Below are 20,895 nucleotides of genomic sequence, written 5' to 3' on the forward strand. Positions count from 1 at the left end.
TCCTAATTCGGAATTTTGTAGCAGTGCCCTCCCAAATCAATAGGCCCACCTTTTACAAGGCGAAAGACGTTCTGACAGACCGGTGATGCCAGACCGCTTCTTCCACACCGACTCACAGCCAAGGCAAGTTGGCCTCGTATCGCGATTCATCCAACTCATCCTCATGCTGTTGCTGCATCATACTGAAGTCTCGCAATGTCTCGGCGCCGACACTGCGTTTGTTTTGGAGTGCCTTCAGGCGAAGCTCGTTGACGCGAGTGTCCGCAGCAGCCATCCGGTCCATGACACTCTCCTGTGACCCACGCCTCTGAGGTCTTTGCTGCTGCTGTGCCCCTGATTCGGCACGGCTACTTGCTTCGGATGCGCTTGAGATCCCTGACGTGGTCCGGCTGTTGCGTCGCATATGCCGCCAAATCCGTCGAGCCTCATCTTGTATCACGAGGCTGTCTGGCCTTTGTCCATGGTCGGAGCGACTCTCGCTGGTAGGTGTGGCTATGCTTGTGTTGCTTTCTTCGGGGGTAGGCGTGGAAGGGGCTGTGTTGAAGACCTGCAGAGCCTCGGTATCTGGGAAATGCATCGTGGTTCGGCGTGTACTCCTTGAAGCTTGTCGTTGTATGGCTGTTGAGGACGACTGTGCTACACTCTTGGTTGTTTCCGCCGACACTTTCTGTTGAAACTCGAGCTCTTTGCGCAAGCTATGCAGAATTGGTGGTCCGTTCTTGCCGGACCAGAATTTGCCAAACTTCTTGTGCAAGATTTTGATTGCAACATCCGGGGGATAGTTTCTTGCAGCAAATTTGGCTTTCTCAATCTCAACTTCCAGACCATCCTTGTCTTCCTCTTCATGGGTCGAACCCCATTGGCTGTTTCTATTCGTGCGGATCAGTTCACAAGCCAGCTCAGTACGAAGCTCTGTGCTCCGAGGAAGAAGAGAATGTCTGTACCGCACATCCGCCTTGAACAGCTCATTCTTGACATTACCGAGTGTTTCATGAAGGTCGCTGAACAGACCCTCAATCGATTTTGGATCGGCAGTTGGCCGTTCACTGATCGAAGGTATCCGCACTTTCGCGAACAGAGTGGTACATTGACCCGGATGCAGTGTTGCCTTTCGGGGAGGAGTCAGGAGTCTTTCCACGCGACAGGGCTCGGCCGAGTTAATGGACACTCTAACGTGTGAAAGTTCTTGATGAGAAGATTCTTCTCGCGCTGACTGGATAAGGACATCCAACGTCGTGTGATGATCTGCGTCCCATTCAAAGCACCATCCGTTTGCCCCAGCTTGATCTTGAGGAAAAGGAGCGTCGTAGGCATAGCCGAACTGAACTTGATGGATCGGCCAGGATACCAATTTACGAAGCATTGACGTACATATCCGGGGGAGCGGAGACAATACAAATGCATGTGTGACACTGTCATTCGAATCCTGTCTTCTCTCGACCACTGACGCTACAGCTTCTTGCATCATTGCAGACATCTGAGTGGCCGCAGGCGGTGCCGTTGCCTTGCTAGGATCCAGTCTTGCCACGTCGATGGAAAGGGCTGTTGCATTCGGCCTCTGTAAACGATGGAGCTGACAGCCTGACATGGTATCGGAGCACCGCGATTCGTGGGAACAGTGCGTGCAAAACACGGCCAGACGGTCTCCATGGTCTCGTAGCAGACTGCAAAGATGCCGGGTAAACTCGGATATGCTTTGAAGAGCCAATGAGGAGGCCAAAGGTCTACCCCGCGTTAGCGCCTTGCAATCAATAAGGACCGGTAGAACACAAACGAGTTGTCAATGATAACCACTACATCCAGGAATTTGTGGCTCTTGCCAACATGCTGGGAGGGGACGGCAGAGCTTGCTTCATCTGTGTCTATTGGCGGCTCGCTTGAGACCGCTGCTTCAGCCTTGATCATTGCCCACATCTGCGCTTCATCTGCCAGGTCAAGGGTGTTCCACGCAGGTGTGACAGATAGATTGATGTGAAGCATCGTAAGAGGTTTTGATAGAACGCTCAGATGGACTTTCGCTGACCATGTAGATCTTCTGTCTGGGCGCGGAGTCTTTTCTGGAGAAGGTGAAGGGCTTGGCTGAGCTCTTTGTGATGGACTCGGAAAGCTCCCGTCACTTCCCAGAAAGACACCTTTGATATCAGGGTGTAGTGGCGATAAGGCTAGCAGAGTCGAGCTGATGTCTACCGTAGGTGAGTCGGTCGAGACGAAGCTCTGAACCGATTCGAAAGCAAGAAGTTGTGAAGCAATGATATGTTCCTTTTTCATATTCTGAAAACTCTTGTTTGCCGAATTCTGAGTGAACCTTTCATGCTCCGAAGCGGAACGACTGGTGGTAACGTCATCCTCAGACTTCACTGGCGCCTTGGAAGAACTTTTTGATCGACTAAGAAGACCATCTTTCACTCTTGAAACTACACGCTTGCGGACCGACAGCTTTCGGGATAGTGACGGAGCAGATTTTGGCTCGGTCCTGTTGGATTGGTTAGAGGTGCGCTTGGAGGGTGACTGCTCGATGACTGTTGTGAGATGGATACTGTTAGACTCCCAGCTGAAACGAGGGTTGGTTGACGGAGGTCTGACGACTTCATCGTGCACGATGTTTTGAATCTCTCGGAGTGGCTGTACGCCAGTATGTTTGCTGTAGGTAAGGTCGGGCACTGAGTGTGCACCCTTCGAAACAGCATCATTGAGATAACCCTTTCGAAGGTTTTCACGTGTTTTCCGAACCTTCAAGGGCGACCCTGAAGCTCTGTTCAATGATCGCGATTCGGTCGAGCTGTTGCTATGCCTGGTCTGATCGATTGCAGTTGTTGGTGATACGCTGCCGCGTGGTTGCTGGGCGGTGGTTGGAAAGCCACTCACAGAGCTTGGAGCCGAGACGAACATGTGAGCTTGTGGTGGTTGCCATCCACGCAATCCCACAGTGCCAGGAGTATGGCCATATGCCGTGTTGGGTGAGGAGTTGTTTTTGTTATTCTGTACTGCTCGGATAGCTTTGGGATCGGTATTCTGCAGACGTCGTCAGAATGTCTGCGAAACAACGCATGAAACACTGAGACTCACCTCTTTATTGGATGGCATTGTTCGAAGGCGGAGTATACCACCGTTATCCAATTGAAGCGATGGAAAATATAACAAAACTGGAAATTGCTCGTTGATACAAGACTGGTATCAGGATACGTTGAGATGCAAGCTTGCTATTGACCCCATGACGTGTCATGTGAAAGTCCGGCAAAGGCAAGTGCGACTGCCATGTAGATGCCTACCACTACCTACTCTCGAACAAAAGCAATTTGGAGCTTGAACATTTCATCTTCGAGATGTATCAGACCGATCACTTACGGCCGAAGTTCTAGAAAAGCATGAAGTTGGCAGTAGAAAATTGTTGGGAACCAAATATTTGCCTAGGTCACCACTCGCTACAGAAGCAGATCAGGCGACAAGACTGTCATTGGCTTCGTCGTCTTTGTTCCAAGGAACATCAATCGATTCTGTGTCAACATTTAAGAAGTTGATCTAGATATGAGAGTTAGTTGGTAGTCCTCTGAAAGTGGTTGACAAGCAGAATAACCTACCAGATCATCGGTTGAGGCGGCGCCACCGAACAAAGTGTGTTGCGATATGCTCGCCTGGACACCTTTCTTGACTCTTTCTTCCCAAACACCCTCCCAATTCCATTGGCCAGGCCTTCTCGCACCTCCGGGTTGTTGACGTAAGGTGGGGGATGCGGGGCTCTTTCCATCTTCTGGTGTTGCAGAGAGGGGTGTCGTGCCAATGACTCGCGCTCTATGGGTCTGCCATGCATGCCATGCGCCTGGATTGCCAGCCGCCTCTAGCGGTACTTTGTCGAGTACTTCAGCAGTGTCGAATGTGCTCCGCATGTAGAACAAGATCTGCACTATGGCAAGAGGACCGTACGACGGTTGTGAGTGCTCTGCTGTCGATGTTGATTCTTCGGTCGAGCCAATCTGAGACGAAGGCCTCGGCTTGTTGCGTCCAAACCATTTCGGAAAGCCGTGTCGCAAGCTGAAGCCTCCTGGCGGGAGGCGCTCGTCATCGGTGGCATGGACAGTATCGGCACCCGTGTCGCTCGTGGTGTACGTGTATGTGGTCAGAGGGGTGACCAAGGGGTGAAAAATGTCGGTGGAGATGGTAATGGTGGGAGGCTTGTCGGCGGCAAGGAGCAGGGAGAACTTCAGGATTGCGGGAGTATAGGGCCCTAGAGGGTTTGAGAAGTCATCCAAGCATTCGTCACGGTGACCCTACCTTTGCGGACGAACAACACACCCTGCCAGACGTGCGGGTCGCGAGGTGTGGGCGTGAGATAGATGCCCTTTGGACAGGCCTGTTTCACGCTCGCGCTACACAGACACTCATGAGCTTCTCGCAACACACGCCTGAAGAATCGGACAGGCAAGCATACAAGTCCAGTCGCCGTTGTTGTGCTTCAAAGGCCTGTGGCCCTCCGCGAGTGTTGGACTGCGCCAGAGCCATAACAATAGCCGTGATGTGTTGAGGGTCGAGTGCTTGAGGAGTGCTACTGCGTATGTAGCCGTGTCGATTGTCACGTCGGCGCCGTCTGCGTCGTCTGCCCTCTTCTCCACAGATGGCGCTTGTTCCTTGGTGACAGGCGCTAACGCACTACACCCGCTATGAATTCTTGTAACGCAGCTAGATGCTTCTGTTCCTGTGTGCTTTGCTTCTTCCATCTCTACGCATGTAAAAATAATGATACATGTCTGTTGTCGCTCGAATACGAAACCCATCATCCAAACTTCGACCCGAACGGTCTCGCAGTGGTGCATCTTTGACCTGTCAATTGGGTTCAAGCCGGCGTCTATCGCGCGCCTCTCACAACGCTCCTGCTTCTGCTTTCTCCTTTGACGCAACAATCTCGACATCAGACATCTTTCCCTCGTTTCATGCATGAGCAAGAGCATCATAGTGACCCCTGTTATCCATAGTGTGATAGGTCACGAGACATGGTTTGCAATGGCTTAGTATCACTGAACCTGCGATCTATCTCTTCTGCAGCATCTGGATCGTCTTTCTGGCCCATAGCTGCATGATGCGTCGGCCCGTTCGCCCGTCAAAACATGTTTTGCACTTTGCCATCGAGGCAGCAATAGCCACGATAACTGCTTGTTGAATGCAGCAGCTTCACCTTATGTATGTCGGCGAGCGACAGTTCTTCAACCAGTAGTCGCCAGTCGCATGACCGCTTCACCTCGGTCGGGGATAGCCGCCGGGAACAGTGACTCGTGTGTCCTTGTCGACAAACACAACATGCTGCAAGAAACCCGCTCGCAAGCCGCCGCGCCGGGTTGCTGCAGTGGCCCCATGAAGTGATGCGACAGGGGGATCAGTGTCTCTTCACCGATCCACCTAATACGATCTGTACCATGACGTTGCGTATCCATTTCCCAAGATCCCCCAGAAGTCAAAATGCAAAAGTCGACGACGGCGCCTTGTAGAAGCGGAAACTAGACAGCGCCCGGAAACGTGTCGCGGGCCAAACCTTGCTCGGAGCGAATTGCAGCGTGTCCCTGAACTAGCGTGGGAGCTGTCTGAAGTTGATCGAAGAAGGTCCTTGGAAGCTTCTGTCTCTCTGCGACTAGCGCTGCAGCCGAGCCATCCCGAAACCCACTCGCCTGGTTTGCTCCCCTGCCCTTCGATAGATGAACCAGCTTTATCAAATTTACCAGATTCCAGTAAATCTCCCGGCATATCTGATGGGTTACGTGGACCCTCTCGAGGTATACAACTTGTGCGGTACACGAACAAGACGATTGTCAGATGCTGCCGGCAGGAGATCTCACCTTTCGGCTACTGACTGCCGCCAGTCGGGCAGTATATTGGCAGCTTTCGGCAGTGGTTGGTCGCGCAAACAGGGCGAATGACCTTTGGGCACTGTTACACACTGCCTGAGGTGTGTGGGCATGTGTTGTCCTCCTCACCGCCAGTCGTTTGGGTCGCTGACTCTGTCGTCGGGCTACGTGCAGAGCTCATCATCAATCTTCATGCAAATCAATATAACGACAATACCGACGACAGAGGCAATATATCGCCCAGTTTGCACAGCAGAGACAGGTCGAAATCTGGGAGATCATTGAAATATAGGGCTGTAGATTAGGCTCAATAAACGATCGATGTTAACCTCCGAAGCCGAGTTCCCCGGAGCCAATGGCTTCCCGGCTACCCAAAACCTTGGGCATGGAGTACAAGTTAGTGCCTGCAAGAGTCTCCGCGCTGGTTCCACTGCAAGGTTTCATGACCAACAAGGGGAAGCATGGAACCTTTCGTACTTCCGCGATCCGCGAAATACTCGCCCTCTTGCCCACGCACACTGACCAGTTCCTTAGGAATGCACTTCACCGACTGCAACGGCGACCCGCTCTCGCCTGGGCCTGTCAGCGGCAATGTTACAATGGTGATAATAACCTTTTCGCCCTGTCTTCTTCCTCTTGTTCCATCAGACGCAGCCACCTGACTTGTCCTCTTCACCGTCTCTCAGGTCGTACCACCAATCTTGCTGCACGTATCCGCTGGCCTTTGCCTCTAAGTCCCATTACGTTCGCAGCACCTACCCGGATCCGCGGTTTCTTCGTTCCACCACTTGAACAAGACATTTTCACCATTGCATTGTCAGCCGCTCCAGTATAGTCCTCGGGTTTCCATTTGTTCATAAAGGGCGTGCCCTTGCCAGGACTTGAAACAGTTGTGCTCTCCTGTTCCCCCTTCAGCTCGTACAAAGGCATTGGAAAACCTTCACCGTCTATCCTGTCCCACGCCTCATTCGCACACCATGTCGCCCTCACATGCACAACATCGCCGAGTGCAACAGCACTCGAGTGCCTTTCCTACTCGACAATTGTTTGTGTTAGGTATGCCTCAAAGCCTTTTTCTTGTCCCATCTGTTCAATTGGCTTACATATCTGCAGCCTTGTGCCGTATCTGCGAGCCGATCGCCTTTATGTCAATTTTTCCTTATGTCTATTACATGATCTCTTCTTTTCACATCACCAACGATGAAAAGCAAATTTCTCTATACGCTGGTATGGTCACGTCCGCCTTCGCCTTTGCCGAATTCTCGACTGGTGTCTTGTGGGGAAGATTGAGCGACAAGGTTGGACGCAAGCCCATTCTTCTCATGGGACTGGCCGGAACTGGTATCAGCATGATTGCCTTTGGATTCTCGCCCAACCTCACAACAGCTCTCATTGCTCGTGCTTTGGGTGGTCTTCTCAATGGGTGAGTGGGGTAGCAGCTCGCTTGTTTGACGCGAATCTGACCAGCACCAGAAACATTGGTGTATTACAGACAACAGTCGCCGAAGTTGTAACTGTTGAAGCCCATCAAGGTCAGTAAAATACTGCGAACAAACTAAAGTGTAGCCATTGACAATCCGTAGCACGTGCATACTCGATTATGCCTTTTGTTTGGTGCCTCGGGTAGGTCCGCCAGTTCTACCATAACCGCCGTCTCGCTTACACTGTTATCAGATCAATCGTCGGTTCCGGTCTTGGAGGCACACTCGCGGATCCTGTTCGTAACTACCCTGGCTACTTTGAGCATGGCTCGCTATTCGACAAATTCCCTTACCTGCTTCCGAACTTGGTCTGTGCTGGAGTAGTAATATTCGGAATGGTTGTCGGTATACTCTTCCTCGAGGAAACTCACGAGGATCTCAAGGACCGCAGAGACTATGGTCTTGACATTGGTGACTGGCTTTTGGACTTCTTCCGGCCTAATCAGATTGACGAGAAGGCTGGCGAGACCTTGGCTTTGTTCGAGGATGTCCCTCCTGGTTACTCTTCAAGCGAATCATCTCCGGCTTTGAACCCTATCCTTGTTGGAGAGCTCCCCAATGAAGCTCAGTCCGCATCACCTCAGTTAGCTGGGTCGAGTCGACGTGATGCGGCTGTCTCGAATGCCTTTACTTGGCAGGTTTGCCTCAACATCGTCGGATATGGTATCCTTGCTTAGTATGTATCGTCCAAAATTATTGACAGCCCGGGCACTGACACTTAGATAGCCACACTATCTCCGCCGAACAGCTTCTTCCCGTACTCTTCAGTCTGCCCGAGTCTCACGAGGCTCCCAACCTTCCTTTCCAGTTCTCCGGTGGCTTCGCACTGCCGACAAAAGTTATTGGCTTCATTCTCTCAGCCCAAGGCTTTATCCAAATGTTCGCTACACTATTCGTATTTCCCTTCGTCAATCGCAAGATTGGAAGTCTGGCTACATTCCGACTCGTCATTCTGTCCTATCCGATCCTTTACCTGATGGTTCCCTACCTCACACTTGTTCCGACAGCTCTGCGCATGCCTTGCATATACTTCGTGCTAGTCTGGAAGGTTACAGCACAAGCGCTCTCTTATCCATCTCTGGCGATCATGCTGGCCAACGCTGCTCCATCCAAGAAGGTTCTCGGCACATTGAATGGCGTAGCAGCTTCCTCGGCAAGTTTGTGCAGAGCATTCGGTCCCACATTATCAGGATTGGTGCAATCACTAGGGCTGTCTGTGGGAGTCCTCGGTCTTCCTTGGTGGGCGAACAGCTTCGTTGCACTTATTGGTGCCGTTCTGAGCTTGCGCATGGTCGAAGAGAAGCGCCGCTACTCAAAAGCTCAAGAAGCAAATCTGGACTCGGAAGATCTACCTTTCTTGGACGCGGACGTGCTTGAGAGCGTACCTTCAGAAGACCTCCGCAACTGAATCACTCTCGCTTTCGATCGATACAAAAGAACCCTACGACTCACGCAATTCCTTCCTTACGACTAATGTGCAAAAGTCTCCACCATTCCGAGTCAGCATTCTTTCTACAATCATTTCCGATTCGATTCAAAAAGTTCATCTAGATGAAAGCAGTTTTGCGGCAGGCTCCGTATCCATCACGAAGCGATCTGAGATCCGCTTTAGAGGAATATTCTACATCCTTACCTTTGGAAAATAGGTCTTTTGGGCGTTTTATTTGTATTTTGGTTTTTGGTTGCAAGCACCAGGCTTTTGGGGTTGGGGGCAGTTGGCGCTTTATACCCGTTTTCTGCTTTATTCGGGGACAGTTTTTGGCTGTGGAAGGGGAAGACAAAGGGGCGTTTGCGCGTTCGTTCAAAGAACGCGACCTGGATCATCGAGTTATTCACATTCGCTGTAACATGATACGAGTAGTTTAGTTGCGATTTGATACTTCTGATAGATAGTGCTGGATGCTCGAATTGAATGTCCATGTCAAACCATCTCTTCCTTCTAACATTAGACAACATGTCAACCTCAAACACTGTTCGCTAATCGCACTCTCAACACATCTGCCATCTTGATATATGTAGTAGAATACCTTCGTGTTACCATCAAGATAAGATAGGCCAACCCCGCGCACCGGTTGACAGGCCCGGCGGGGCGATAAGCATGCCGATCAACCTCCAGCATCATAAGCCATCTTCTCAAACACACAACACCGACTGTCTCACAATTGTTCTCACATCTACCATTCCCTCGACTTACACACAGAACCAAACATGTCCAGCAAAACCGCAGTCCTGACCTCAAAGGCACCAAAGCCCCTCCCCGGCATCTACAGCCAAGCCATCGTAGCCAATGGCTTCGTCTACTGCTCCGGAGCCATCGCCATGGACGCCGAAACCGGCAAACTGATCGATGGAGATATCACTGCTCATACCGTATGTATCCTTTCCCTCTGATGTCTCTCTAGAAAGCTACAAACGTTGATACTGTTGTAGCACAAATGCATCCAAAATCTCACTGCTGTGCTCGAGGAAGCGGGCACGGAGATCAACAAAGTCATCAAGGTCAATGTGTTTCTGGCTAGCATGGATGATTTTGTGAAGATGAATGAGGTTTACAAGACTTACTGGGGTGATGTCAAGCCGAGTAGAACGTGAGTTGCTCGCAGAGCTGGAAGCAATTTGTTGCGTATGCTAATGTTTTTGATAGGTGTGTGGCTGTCAAGACATTGCCGATGGGTACGGATGTTGAAATTGAGTGTGTTGCTGTGCTATAGAGAGTGGATATGGGTGGTGGAGTGATGATGGTGTACACAATCAGGAAGCGTCTGAAACTGAGCCGTTGAATATCGAAGACAAATGCTGACCCTGTCCTGAAGAGCTGACAGGGTGGTACCTTCTACAACTATCCAGGACACAATTGCTCCTTCTCAGTCACGTCCACATAGCAGCTGTAAGTTATCATCGTATCCAGAACAACGCAATCATGTTAGGCTCAATACAGCATAACGTGTGACATTGACAAGCGTACATTGCGTTGACTGCGCCTCGGTCGGAAGTTTGAGCTGGGCTTTGTCCAGGTAGCCCCTCACTAAGAACACGGCAATAGTCGCCTCTCTGCGGACAACTCCACCGATCTGACAAACATTGTGCATTTTTACAGGCCGGAGTACTCCAAGCATGGCAGTGAGGGACGGCTAGAAGTGACAACAACTGGCATAAGGGGTCGTGAAACCATCAAAGATCCCTCCCTATGTGCTAAAGTATGTAACTTGACTCTCACGCGGCGATGTGCATCGTTCGTTCCAGCCATCAAAATGCACAATAATTTTGAGCAAGGGGACGTCATCCACAGAGAGCGACTATTTGACGCTCTCTCCTTGGACCTGGCTCTACTTTCGAGAAGCATCGTGCGTCTCAACAGCAGTATCAGTGACAAACCTTTAGCACATGGGGAGGTCATAGTAGAATTGTTTACATTATTTTCCCGCGAACAAAAACACAGCCGGAGCAATTCTATCCGAGGCTATACACGAATAAGGTTAGCGGCTATTTCAGACCCTCCAAAACGCGTCGTTCCGACGTCCTTCTCCGCCTGCGCAAAAACCCAATGACCGGGCCTTATCAGTGCATGATCAGATATCGGGCATAAGAGAACAGGTGTGGACAACACACGACGAGTCATTATCACCCGAGTCGAAACGTGCGAAGCTCAAGACCACTGCATTACACTTGCACGGAAAAAGGGAGCAACACTAAAAGGCCAACTGCTTTCGGATCCACGTGTGTCCAATTCGGTGTGCCCAGCAAGAGGGAGCCTCTCCGCGTAGCCGCTTCGCGCTTGCGTTCCTGAGCGATGCCGACCGCGAAATGAATTACACTACTACCAATTCGTCCAACAAGAAGAAGCGTGCCAATCCGCAGGTCACTGACGGTGCTGATGATGCCGTCGAAGGTGGTTCTGGGGATGGTGTTGCCGCGACTTCGAATGGCGCGTCTTCAGCTTCGTCATCCAACTTTCGCAATGTCAGCGCGTGTAATCGATGCCGACTAAGGAAGAATCGCTGCGACCAGAAACTGCCGGCGTGTACGAGCTGCGAAAAGGCAAATGTCAAGTATGTTTCAGATTATGATAATGTTATCAGCTTGACTAACTGGTATCTCAGGTGTGTTGGCTTCGATCCCGTCAGCAAACGCGAGATACCCAGAAGGTAACAATTGATCAAATCAAAGTCTATAGCTTGGTTGTGCTGACCTTGGACAGTTATGTTTACTACTTGGAAAGTCGAGTACAGCATCTGGAATCTCTGTTGCAATCTAACGACATTCCCTATGCGCCAACGGATGACTTTAGCATGAGCGTGACAGCTCCTACTTCTCCTACAATACCGTCTGCTAGCGAAGCGGTAGTTGTAGGCGCGCAAAAGTATCTCGACACCAATGTCGCCCCGACTTCAGCTGTATCAACGGAGCAGACCGAGCAGAAACACTTGTCCAACCTCGTTCACAACATAGGAATGGTCTCTGTACAGGGCGCATCGGATGCCAGGTATCTTGGATCTACTTCTGGAATATCTTTTGCCAGAGTCGTATTTGCCGCAGTCAAGAGCTCCGTGTCCGGTTCAACCTCTGAACGTGGCGGTGTTCGACCTTCGAAGCCTCTCACGAGTGGTGCAGCTACGGGAGGTACTACCATGAGAGACTCTTTCTTTGGACTTCAGACAAAACCCGCCATCAAGCCAGCAACATTCCCTGATAAGGATATCGGACGAAGGCTCATGGAGCTGTATTTCGAGCACTCCAACCCTCAAATACCAATCCTTCATCGTGGAGAGTTCATGGCTCTGTTTGACAAGGTGTATGCGACCGAGGAGAAGAAGAGAACGCCACGAGAACTATATATGCTCAATATTGTCTTTGCCACTGGTGCCGGAGTGATTTTGGAGGCCTCTGACAAGAATAACGATGCGGAAGCCGCCGCTGATGGCAAAGGTGGTCAGAGCCGAAAAAGGCAAAAGCTGTCTCACGAGCAGTCCCGACCCGAAGAGTACCACGCTTCAGCCATAGTACATCTGGAATCATTCCTCGGGTCATCTTCTTCTTCACCGGAGGGAATAGGCAGTGGTCTCGAGGAGTTGCAGGCTGTTCTCCTGCTAGCAGGATTTGCGTTGCTCCGTCCCGTTGCGCCAGGTCTCTGGTACATTGTAGGAGTAGCAGTACGTCTCGCTGTGGACCTTGGTCTACACAACGAAGATCCGGAGGCTTCTGCAGAAGTCAGCGACGAAAAAGGCCAGACAGAGATGACAAGCGCCGCGAGAGAGGAGTACGGACGTCGCCAGTATATCAGAGACTTCCGAAGGAGGTTGTGGTGGTGTGTATACTCGTTCGATCGCCTGGTGTCAACTTGCGTTGGCAGACCTTTCGGTATCACGGATCAAGTCATCACCACTGAGTTCCCGACATTACTTGATGACAAGTATATTACACCCAGTGGTTTCTTGACACCGCCGCAGAACGAATATGGTAGCATACCGAGCTATAAGCATGTCTCATATCATTACTTCAGACTTCGATTGTTGCAGTCCGAAGTGTTGCAGGTCTTGCAGCATCGCCAAACTCAGCAATTCAGAGAAAGAGGAACCGTCAACGGAGCAAATCGATGGATGCATACGGATCTTCCTTCGCCATTTTTGTCGAGATACTCCAGCTTCAGGGAATGGCGAGGCGACATTGACCGAAGGTTATATGAGTGGATTGAGTCATCACCCACCCAAACGATGACCGGAGTCGCGTTCTCACCACTGTTCTTAGAACTCAATTACTGGCTAACTGTAACAATGCTCTATCGCCAGTCTCTGTCAGTACCGCCGTCACTTGCTGGCGAGCTAGATGCATCAACCGGAGATGATGTGACCAGTCCTGGCCATGTTGACTACGAAGAAGAGGACGAGGAGATGGTGTTCCTGAAGGTGGCTGAAGCTGGCCAGAAGACGCTCAAAATCTACCGACAACTGCATCGTGTGAGATTGGTCAACCACACATTCCTCGCTACCCATCACCTATTCATGTCCGGAATATCTTTCCTGTATGCCATCTGGCACTCGACGGTTGTCCGATCCAAGCTCACGCTGGATGACGTCGACTTCACAATTCTGGCAGCGACATCTGTACTTGGAGACATGATTGAGAAGTGTCCTCCAGCTGAAGCGTGTCGAGATGCTTTCGATCGTATGAGTAAAGCTACCATCGCGATGGTTGAGCAAACGACGGGATTTGGATCACAAGCTCTGAGGTACATTGCACAAGCGCAAAAAGTGCAGCAACATTCGGTAAATGCTGCATCTAGTGATCCTAGCCCTAGGCAGCCCAACGCAAATCCAGCGATGCCGGTTGTCAACCAAAGCAGGCCACAACAGCAACAGCAGTCGCAACAAGCTAGGAGACCCATGCCTCGATTTGACATGAATCTCCGAGATTTGTTTACTGATGATGAGTCCACCAACCGACCATCCGCCCAGAGGCGAGCGCCTTTCCCTGTAGCTCGGGCTCAAAACCCAGCTATCAAGCGTGAGGGAGGGCAAGGCTTCCCAAACACGCCTGCAGGGCCCGCATACCAACAAAATCAAATCTCACCTCGTTTGTATGCACCTAGTCCACCGATCGACCCATCTCTACAGTCGACACCACCACCTTTGGCCAGACAATCACCCAGCCAACACCATTACTACCCCCGAGGAGGACAGAATTACGTAGGACCTGGACCGCAGGGAGTGCCGGGTCATCTGGAAGGCTTCGAGTTTCTGCAAGACTTTCAACTTCCAGATCAAGGTGGAGTAGTTGGACAGCCAGGACAAGCACCAGCGAACTATGGAGAATTCGACATGGGCTTTGGGGCAGGCGGACTTGCATTCGACGGTGGTGGTCAGCCATGGGACGAGAATGGAGGATTTGACCTATTCGATGGATTCTTCTTCGGTGGAACGAACGGAGGTGGTCAGAGGTAACAAAAAGTAGCGGCATGTTTTGTGAAATCTTTATACCCGTGGTTTACATTGTCAATTTATTCCAATGTCTTTGATGGTGCAGCGGAGTTAAGGACAGTCAAAAGGGCAATTGCAAGCGCGATGGCCCGTGCATTTGCGGGAGTCGAGCTTCGATTTCTCTTTTGGTGACGTTCGAACCGAAATAATTCGTTCTCATACCTTTTTCATAAATCAATCATGCCGCGCGGAAAAGGAAGAGGAGTAAGTGTCATGAAAGCATCTCATCATCTACGGCGACTAACAAACTGGCAGAATTGGGGCAAGAACAAGGGCAAGGGCCGTGGAGGTGGCGGCAACAACTGGTCGACTGAGCGCAAGTCGTACGCCGAAGTGCCCAAGGTCAACGAGCAGTTCGAGAGACTATACAACGACCTCAACATTGTACCCGAAGGAGAGGAGCGCGAACAGTTCTGGGCTGCTCTGAGACGCGAGCTGCCCAACTCGTTCCGCTTCTGCGGCAGCAAAGGGTATGATTAGCACCATCAGAGATCGCGAAAAGCTGTGGCTGACTTTTCGCTAGGCATGCGCTTGCCGTGCAAAAGAACCTGGACGAACATTTCATCCCCCAAATCAAGTCGATGAAGTTCGACGAGCAAAATGTCGAACCTCCGATGCCCATCACCTGGTATCCCAACCAGCTCGCCTACTACATGACCACTCCTAAGAATGTCATTCGCAAATTCCCTCCCTTCGCCGCTTTCCAAAAGTTCCTCGTCTCCGAGACCGCCGTCGGTAACATCAGTCGTCAAGAAGCTGTTTCTATGATTCCCCCGCTTCTCCTCGATGTCCAGTCGCACCACACCGTTCTCGATCTCTGCGCCGCACCTGGAAGTAAGAGTGCTCAATTGGTTGAGATGCTGCACGCTGGAGAAGAATCGCGTATACGCAAGGCTACAAAGCAACACCAGGATGGTCAAACCGATCCCACTGGAGCTGCTGACGAGACTGTGGAGGGCAACGACTGGAGCGATGATGGCAGAGCTACCGGACTTTTGGTCGCAAACGACGTCAACTACCAGCGCGCTCAGATGCTGGTCCACCAGGTCAAGCGTTTGAACTCCCCCAACTTGATTGTCACCAACCACGACGCTACCATGTTCCCCTCGATTGAGCTTCCTTCGGACCCTGTTCCTGAGGGCCAAAAGAAGCAGGGCAAGTGGCTGAAGTTTGACAGAATTCTTGCCGATGTTCCTTGCTCTGGCGACGGTACCTGCAGAAAGAACCCCAACATCTGGAAGGACTGGATTCCTGGCAACGGTCTTGGTCTCTACATCACTCAGGTCCGCATTCTTGTTCGTGCTCTTCAGATGCTCAAGGTCGGTGGTCGCGTCGTCTACTCGACTTGCTCGATGAACCCCGTCGAGAATGAGGCCGTCATCAACAGCGCCATTGACCGCTGCGGTGGCATCGAGAAGATCAACATTGTCGATGTCAGCAACCAGCTCCCCGAGCTCAAGCGTTACCCTGGATTGAAGGAGTGGAAGATCATGGACAAGGAGGGCCGTACCTGGAACTCTTGGGAGGAGGTGGAAGACGCAAAGTCAAAGAAATTTGAGGCTTCGCTTGAGCGTGTCGTCTCCGGCATGTTCCCTACCCCTGGCCAAACTCTCCCTCTTGACCGCTGTGTTCGTGTCTACCCCCACCAGCAGGATACTGGTGGTTTCTTCATCACCGTCCTTGAGAAGAAGTCGGAGATCAGAGCCAAGCCCGAGTCTGAGACCAAGGCTACCAACAACACTCCTTCAATCGTCTCTATCGCAAAGGAGATTGTAGCCAAACCCGAGTCTGAGGGTGTCATTCCCAAGCTTGAGACCATTGAGGACTACGCCCCCTCAAGCAACCACACTGTTGAGACTGGAACCGCTTCTGCTGCTCAACGCCAGAACAAGGAGGCTATCGAGGACATCGAGCCCGCCTCTAACAAGCGCGGTCTTGAAGATGTCGGCGACTCTGCCGCCCAGGATATCAAGAGAGCCAGAACCGAGAAGGATGAAGGTGCTGGCCCCGGTGCCATCGGCGAGGTCGGTCAAATGGAGCACTGGCCCATGCCTCCTTCCGCCCCTCTGAGACAGGATGAAGTCGCTGCCGAAGACGCAACCTCCGCAGCAGCACCTCGTGGTCGCCGCAACAACCAGCCCCACGAGGAAGCCTTCAAGTACCTCTCCGCCGACCACGAAGAACTCGACGGCATCTTCGACTTCTACCAACTCTCTTCCCGCTTCCCCCGCGACCGCTTCATGGTCCGCAACGCCCTCGGTAACCCCGTCAAGGCAATCTACTACACCACCGCTCTGGCCAAGGACATTCTGACCAAGAACGAAGGCCGCGGTATGAAGTTCGTCCACTCCGGTGTCAAGATGTTCGTCAAGCAAGATGCACAAGGTCAAGACATCTGCCGCTGGCGTCTGCAGAGTGAAGGTCTTCCCATCGTTGAGGGCTGGGCTGGTGAGAACAGAATCATCCGCTGCTATAAGCGTGAGACTCTGCGTAAGCTTTTGATCGAGATGTTCCCGCGTGTCAGCGGTGAGCATTGGAAGGAGCTCGGCGAGATTGGTGAGAAGGCCAAGGATATCGGCATGGGATGTTGCATCCTGCGTGTCGAGCCCTCTGACCAAGAAGATGGCTTTGAGTAAGTTTCTTGACCATGTCCCCAAACACAACTCTGAACCATTTGCTAATATCCTATTCCCTCGCAGTGAGAGATTGACACTACCTCTCTGGCGCAGTATCTCTTCCCTCAACCTCATGCTGCCAAAAGAAGAACGCCGCGCCATGCTCCTCCGCCTCTTCAAAGACGAATCCCCCCTCATCGACCACAGCCAACAGCCCAACCGCAAGAACGGTCCCGCAGCCACAGCAGACCCCACCGTCTCTTCCACCTCCGCCCCGGAAACCATCATCGATAACAGCGATGGCGGTGTAGCGTTAAACGACGTGGACGCAGACATGGAAGACGCGGATGCCACCGCCCCCATCGGTGCCAGTGGCGTGGGCACGGAAGAAGATGCCATGGCCGCGGAAGATGCACTCAGAGCTGAGCAGCAGGTCATCGCTGATGAGGATCAAGTTGTCGGTGCGGCGCCCGAGCGTGAAGGTGAGGGTGATGAGGTCAACACTACCGTTTAAAGTGTAGGTGGGGGCAAAAAGTCATGGAACTTCGATACAGGCGGGGAGTTTTTAGGAATGTGAAATGAAGCGGAGATATTTTGACGTCTTCTCTTGCAACTATCTAATCTTGGTTTCGTGATTGTGTTTTTTATCTTTATTGTCAACTCTTCCTCCTTCGGGTCACGATGTTCTTGAATGTGGTTGTGTGTCTGATCGTCTCGCTCTGCACACAGCGATAACATGTGACAGTAAGAAAAGGATTGGAGAAGTTGAGTGGAAAGGAAAAGATGACAATGATAGAATACTATGGAAATTGCACTAGCTACATACATATAAAACAGGGGTATAGGTCTCTGCAACGCAGCAAATGAAAACACAATCCAAACATTAGGAAAAAGTGGTAGATCGTTCAAAAGGAGAAAGACAAGAAAAGAAAAGATAACCAAAACGCCCAATGTATCATGTCCTTCGTGATGTTGAGATCCTCCTTGTAAATGGGTATAAATTTATTTCAACAAACCGCCGACGTCTTGTAGACTTGGATCGTCACTGTCAGTTCTCGGCTGAGCGGTTGGTACTGATCGTCGCGGGGGCGCCTGATCATCCGGCGGTATACTCGACGGAGGCGCTCTTGTGGTAGGCGATATAGGTTCCAGCTCGAATCTGCTTGGTCGGGGTCCGCTGCCTTCGAGAAGGCCACCCACGTCATCTGTGCTCAATGCATTGCTGTTCTCGCGTTGACGCTGCGGCTGTGATACTGGTCGTACGACAGGCCCATCTCTACTATTTGAGGGACGCGATCGTGATCGCTCTCGGTTTCCAGAAGCTCGACGGGATCGTGTTCGCGTCAGTGTGAGTCTTCCTCCAAGATCTGAGAGTATGTCATGCGTCGGTCTGGAGGGTCCGGGAGATGTTGGGGTGCGCGGAGTCGAGAAAGCAAAGTCTTGTGTTGTGGTACCGGAAGAATCGTGTCGAGGCTCACCACTACCCAGCAGTCCACCGACATCAAAGAATGATACGCTTTGACCTGTTGCTGTCGAAGCAGTCGTAGAAGAGGGCTTGCGCAAGGCATCGGCGCTGTCATGCGGACTCGGCGGAGTGTCACTTGCATCGGCGGGCGACATCATGGCGTGATGATGCTGGACGGGCTTCTTCAAGTTGGTTGGTGTAAGAGCAACTGGCGCAGGTCTAGGCATAGAAGACTCTGAATCACAGAGCTCGTCGGGCATACGACAGCCCATCTGCCTGAACAAGGCTTCCTCACTATCGCGGTGTAGAGATGCGATGGTGGCACGACGAGTGTCGGCGCGTGATATTGTGTCCATAGTGCCCTCGGGCCTGTATTTATTTCTCTTGACTCCTCGATCCTTTACGAAAGTGCCTAGGATGACGGCGTTGGAGACAGCGGCAGAGGCGAGAATCTCGGCAGAGGCCCACACTGTGCGGTATTGCTGGCGTCCATGATGTTCGATGACATTGGGCATGCGCATGCCTGTGATGACTATAAGGGCGACGGAGAAGCTGAACAGGCAGACGAGGGAGAGTTTGCGCTTTAGCGGGATCTGAGAGCGCAGTACGATGGGAATAGGGAAAGCGACTAGTAGAACATCGGTGATCATGTCGGCGGTGCCCATGGTGATGAGTTGTGCATATCCCTGTCTGCACTGAGGGCCTGGGTCTGGCACGACTTGCCAATACTGTACTGCTGTTAGACTGGGTCATACGAGTCCTGGCTGTATGTAAGTGGCTTACATGATCGAAGGGCTGGCATTCGGCGAGAGTGGCTATCACAACAGCAATGAAGGTCGCTACCAGGAAGATGCGTATACAATGGAGGGTAATCTCATAACTGCGCCTCCAGATGGCACTTGTTATGCGCTTCAAGAATTCGGATACAGTGAACTTGCTGATCCAGATGAAAAGAGCGTAGTTGATTCGCGCAGCCAGGACCAGTTTCGAGCCTATTTGTCGGAGGTATGTTTCGTAGTCGGTCAAGTTCTCGGATTGAACATTGTTGGTTCCGTACATGAGGACGACATGAATCAAGCCCATGCGCGCAAGCAGAGGGATCAGACTCAAGGCCATGACCCGGTCTTCTTGGAACAGTCGTCCAGTCCGGATCTTCCTCCCAGCCAGGCGCATGAGGATGATGACGACGGCAAAGCCAGTACACCACCAGCTGAAGAGGAGCGTCGGCCAGTTTCCACGTCGAGTGCGAGGCTCCGGAGGGGCATTGTTCCATAGGCCCATTCTCTTGTATAAAGCCCACCGCCTCCGCAGAGGGGTGAGCGCTCAAGGTCGTTCCTGGGATACTATGTACCCACCAAGGGGAGAAAGCGAATGCGACGGGCCAGACTGCACCCTGAAGCCTCCTTGTCCGTAGTTAGGCGCTTGGACCGCCGTCTCCAGATGTTCGGGAGAAACCCACGTGCCGTCTGAACTCAAGAATCGCGCGATATTGATACGCCAGTCGCGCAGAAGGGAAGTGGCGATGGAGGAAGACTTGTCGTCCGTTGCACTCTGCAGTATGCTCGACAACAAGGAACAGTGAAGAGTGCATGTAATACGCAACTTGCCGAGAGATAGCAAGACATTTGACCAGCCCAGTAAAGGCCTATAACGCCACTGACCCAGTCTTGCTGCGATAAGCATCCACTCGTTGCGAATCCTTTTGCTGGACGAGGTCATGCAACCGCTGGATATATCGACTCGCTGCAACGATGCCCTAACGTCTTCCCAAAAGCAATACACATCGTACCTATCTTTTGTTATGCCTGTTGTCTTTGTCGCACCAAACTATCCCATCTACGAGTAATCTTTTGCATTACTGTTTCGATTACCTTTTCCCGATGACAGCTGAACGACACTTCCGACAGCCGCCCCATGAACATGTACCGCAGATCTTATGAGCCAAGAGACGCCTAATTCTGACCTTTGTGTGCTGCCAACATCACTTCCTCGAATCAGAATATCGCACTCTGTAACACAAAGTCTCCATCTCCCGCAGACTTAGATGCCCTTTCGTCCTACGAACCTGTCAGTCTTGAACCTGGCGGCAGATTGTACCTCGGCTCTGTCTCTCGGAGGCTTTCCTCCCCGAACGATTATCGTGCCTATCTCGTTGACAGCCACCTTCAAACTCTCCGGTCATTACACTGCCATTTCTGGAGACCAAAGATAAAGGGTCGCTTGAAATGGGTTTTGGCAGTGCTTCTCGGCACATGCAATTCCACGTTCGGTTTGATCCGACAATCAAGATCCGTCTGGCTGGCCGTGGCTGATGTCTTTACCGAGCGCCCTTTGGCTGGCTAATCTCCCCTGCGATGTTCAGATTTCAGACGGCGCACCTGACTGTATATTTCTCGCTCGTCTCCTAAACGACACCTGTGGCCCTCATTCTTGCGGACTCAGCGCATGCCGTGTCTTGGGCGCACTGGTTGCTAACACATATCTAATCATAGAGATGGATGGTTATCTTGAGACCTCAGAGGGGGCCAG

At 51.7% G+C, this 20,895-nt stretch overlaps 7 protein-coding genes across 7 annotated transcripts; 4 read left to right on the top strand and 3 right to left on the bottom strand.

Annotated features, from left to right (window-relative positions):
- Position 1: 1 nt before the first annotated feature.
- Positions 2-3,259, bottom strand: M438DRAFT_159417 (uncharacterized protein). The gene is made up of 3 exons (XM_029899036.1): positions 3,067-3,259; positions 1,775-3,012; positions 2-1,724 (listed from the first exon to the last, which is right to left on the bottom strand). Exons 1-3 carry the CDS (start codon positions 3,082-3,084, stop codon positions 113-115), a joined length of 2,868 nt encoding a protein of 955 aa, XP_029763133.1. The 5' UTR covers positions 3,085-3,259; the 3' UTR covers positions 2-112.
- Positions 3,090-4,745, bottom strand: M438DRAFT_159428 (uncharacterized protein). Its single transcript, XM_029899037.1, has 4 exons — positions 4,427-4,745; positions 4,270-4,364; positions 3,579-4,222; positions 3,090-3,519 (listed from the first exon to the last, which is right to left on the bottom strand). The coding sequence occupies exons 1-4, from the start codon at positions 4,495-4,497 to the stop codon at positions 3,436-3,438; spliced, it is 894 nt and encodes a 297-aa protein (XP_029763134.1). The 5' UTR covers positions 4,498-4,745; the 3' UTR covers positions 3,090-3,435.
- Positions 4,746-6,808: 2,063 nt separating this feature from the next.
- M438DRAFT_332769 (MFS general substrate transporter) lies at positions 6,809-8,720 on the top strand (the record flags this gene model as incomplete). The annotated part of the gene is made up of 6 exons (XM_029903540.1): positions 6,809-6,887; positions 6,945-7,254; positions 7,305-7,363; positions 7,415-7,454; positions 7,506-7,988; positions 8,039-8,720. The coding sequence occupies 6 exons, from the start codon at positions 6,809-6,811 to the stop codon at positions 8,718-8,720; spliced, it is 1,653 nt and encodes a 550-aa protein (XP_029763135.1).
- A 733-nt stretch (positions 8,721-9,453) lies between these two features.
- M438DRAFT_291725 (YjgF-like protein) lies at positions 9,454-10,242 on the top strand. Its single transcript, XM_029901757.1, has 3 exons — positions 9,454-9,682; positions 9,743-9,900; positions 9,957-10,242. Exons 1-3 carry the CDS (start codon positions 9,521-9,523, stop codon positions 10,021-10,023), a joined length of 387 nt encoding a protein of 128 aa, XP_029763136.1. The 5' UTR covers positions 9,454-9,520; the 3' UTR covers positions 10,024-10,242.
- Positions 10,243-10,860: 618 nt separating this feature from the next.
- M438DRAFT_363096 (uncharacterized protein) lies at positions 10,861-14,250 on the top strand (the record flags this gene model as incomplete). Its single annotated transcript, XM_029907627.1, has 3 exons — positions 10,861-11,361; positions 11,413-11,457; positions 11,511-14,250. Exons 1-3 carry the CDS (start codon positions 11,117-11,119, stop codon positions 14,248-14,250), a joined length of 3,030 nt encoding a protein of 1,009 aa, XP_029763137.1. The 5' UTR covers positions 10,861-11,116.
- A 216-nt stretch (positions 14,251-14,466) lies between these two features.
- Positions 14,467-17,415, top strand: M438DRAFT_372552 (S-adenosyl-L-methionine-dependent methyltransferase; the record flags this gene model as incomplete). Its single annotated transcript, XM_029908355.1, has 4 exons — positions 14,467-14,490; positions 14,542-14,756; positions 14,810-16,918; positions 16,986-17,415. 4 exons carry the CDS (start codon positions 14,467-14,469, stop codon positions 17,413-17,415), a joined length of 2,778 nt encoding a protein of 925 aa, XP_029763138.1.
- A 488-nt stretch (positions 17,416-17,903) lies between these two features.
- Positions 17,904-19,647, bottom strand: M438DRAFT_268658 (uncharacterized protein; the record flags this gene model as incomplete). The annotated part of the gene is made up of 2 exons (XM_029900273.1): positions 17,904-19,094; positions 19,150-19,647. 2 exons carry the CDS (start codon positions 19,645-19,647, stop codon positions 17,904-17,906), a joined length of 1,689 nt encoding a protein of 562 aa, XP_029763139.1.
- Positions 19,648-20,895: the final 1,248 nt, after the last annotated feature.

This window comes from Aureobasidium pullulans (genome assembly GCF_000721785.1).
Source record: "Aureobasidium pullulans EXF-150 unplaced genomic scaffold scaffold_4, whole genome shotgun sequence".
Lineage (NCBI taxonomy): Eukaryota > Fungi > Ascomycota > Dothideomycetes > Dothideales > Saccotheciaceae > Aureobasidium > Aureobasidium pullulans.

Bases quoted from the DNA above. Each gene is read 5' to 3' on its own strand.
- M438DRAFT_159417 (XM_029899036.1), bottom strand. The intron at 1,725-1,774 runs GTTTGTGTTCTA...AACGCGGGGTAG, and splicing joins GTGGTTATCATTGACAACTC to ACCTTTGGCCTCCTCATTGG.
- M438DRAFT_159428 (XM_029899037.1), bottom strand. From the start codon at position 4,497: ATGGCTCTGGCGCAGTCCAACACTCGCGGAGGGCCACAGGCCTTTGAA. The intron at 4,223-4,269 runs GTAGGGTCACCG...CAAACCCTCTAG, and splicing joins TGTGTTGTTCGTCCGCAAAG to GGCCCTATACTCCCGCAATC. The intron at 3,520-3,578 runs GTAGGTTATTCT...TCTCATATCTAG, and splicing joins CCGCCTCAACCGATGATCTG to ATCAACTTCTTAAATGTTGA.
- M438DRAFT_291725 (XM_029901757.1), top strand. From the start codon at position 9,521: ATGTCCAGCAAAACCGCAGTCCTGACCTCAAAGGCACCAAAGCCCCTC. The intron at 9,683-9,742 runs GTATGTATCCTT...ATACTGTTGTAG, and splicing joins GAGATATCACTGCTCATACC to CACAAATGCATCCAAAATCT. The intron at 9,901-9,956 runs GTGAGTTGCTCG...TGTTTTTGATAG, and splicing joins GATGTCAAGCCGAGTAGAAC to GTGTGTGGCTGTCAAGACAT.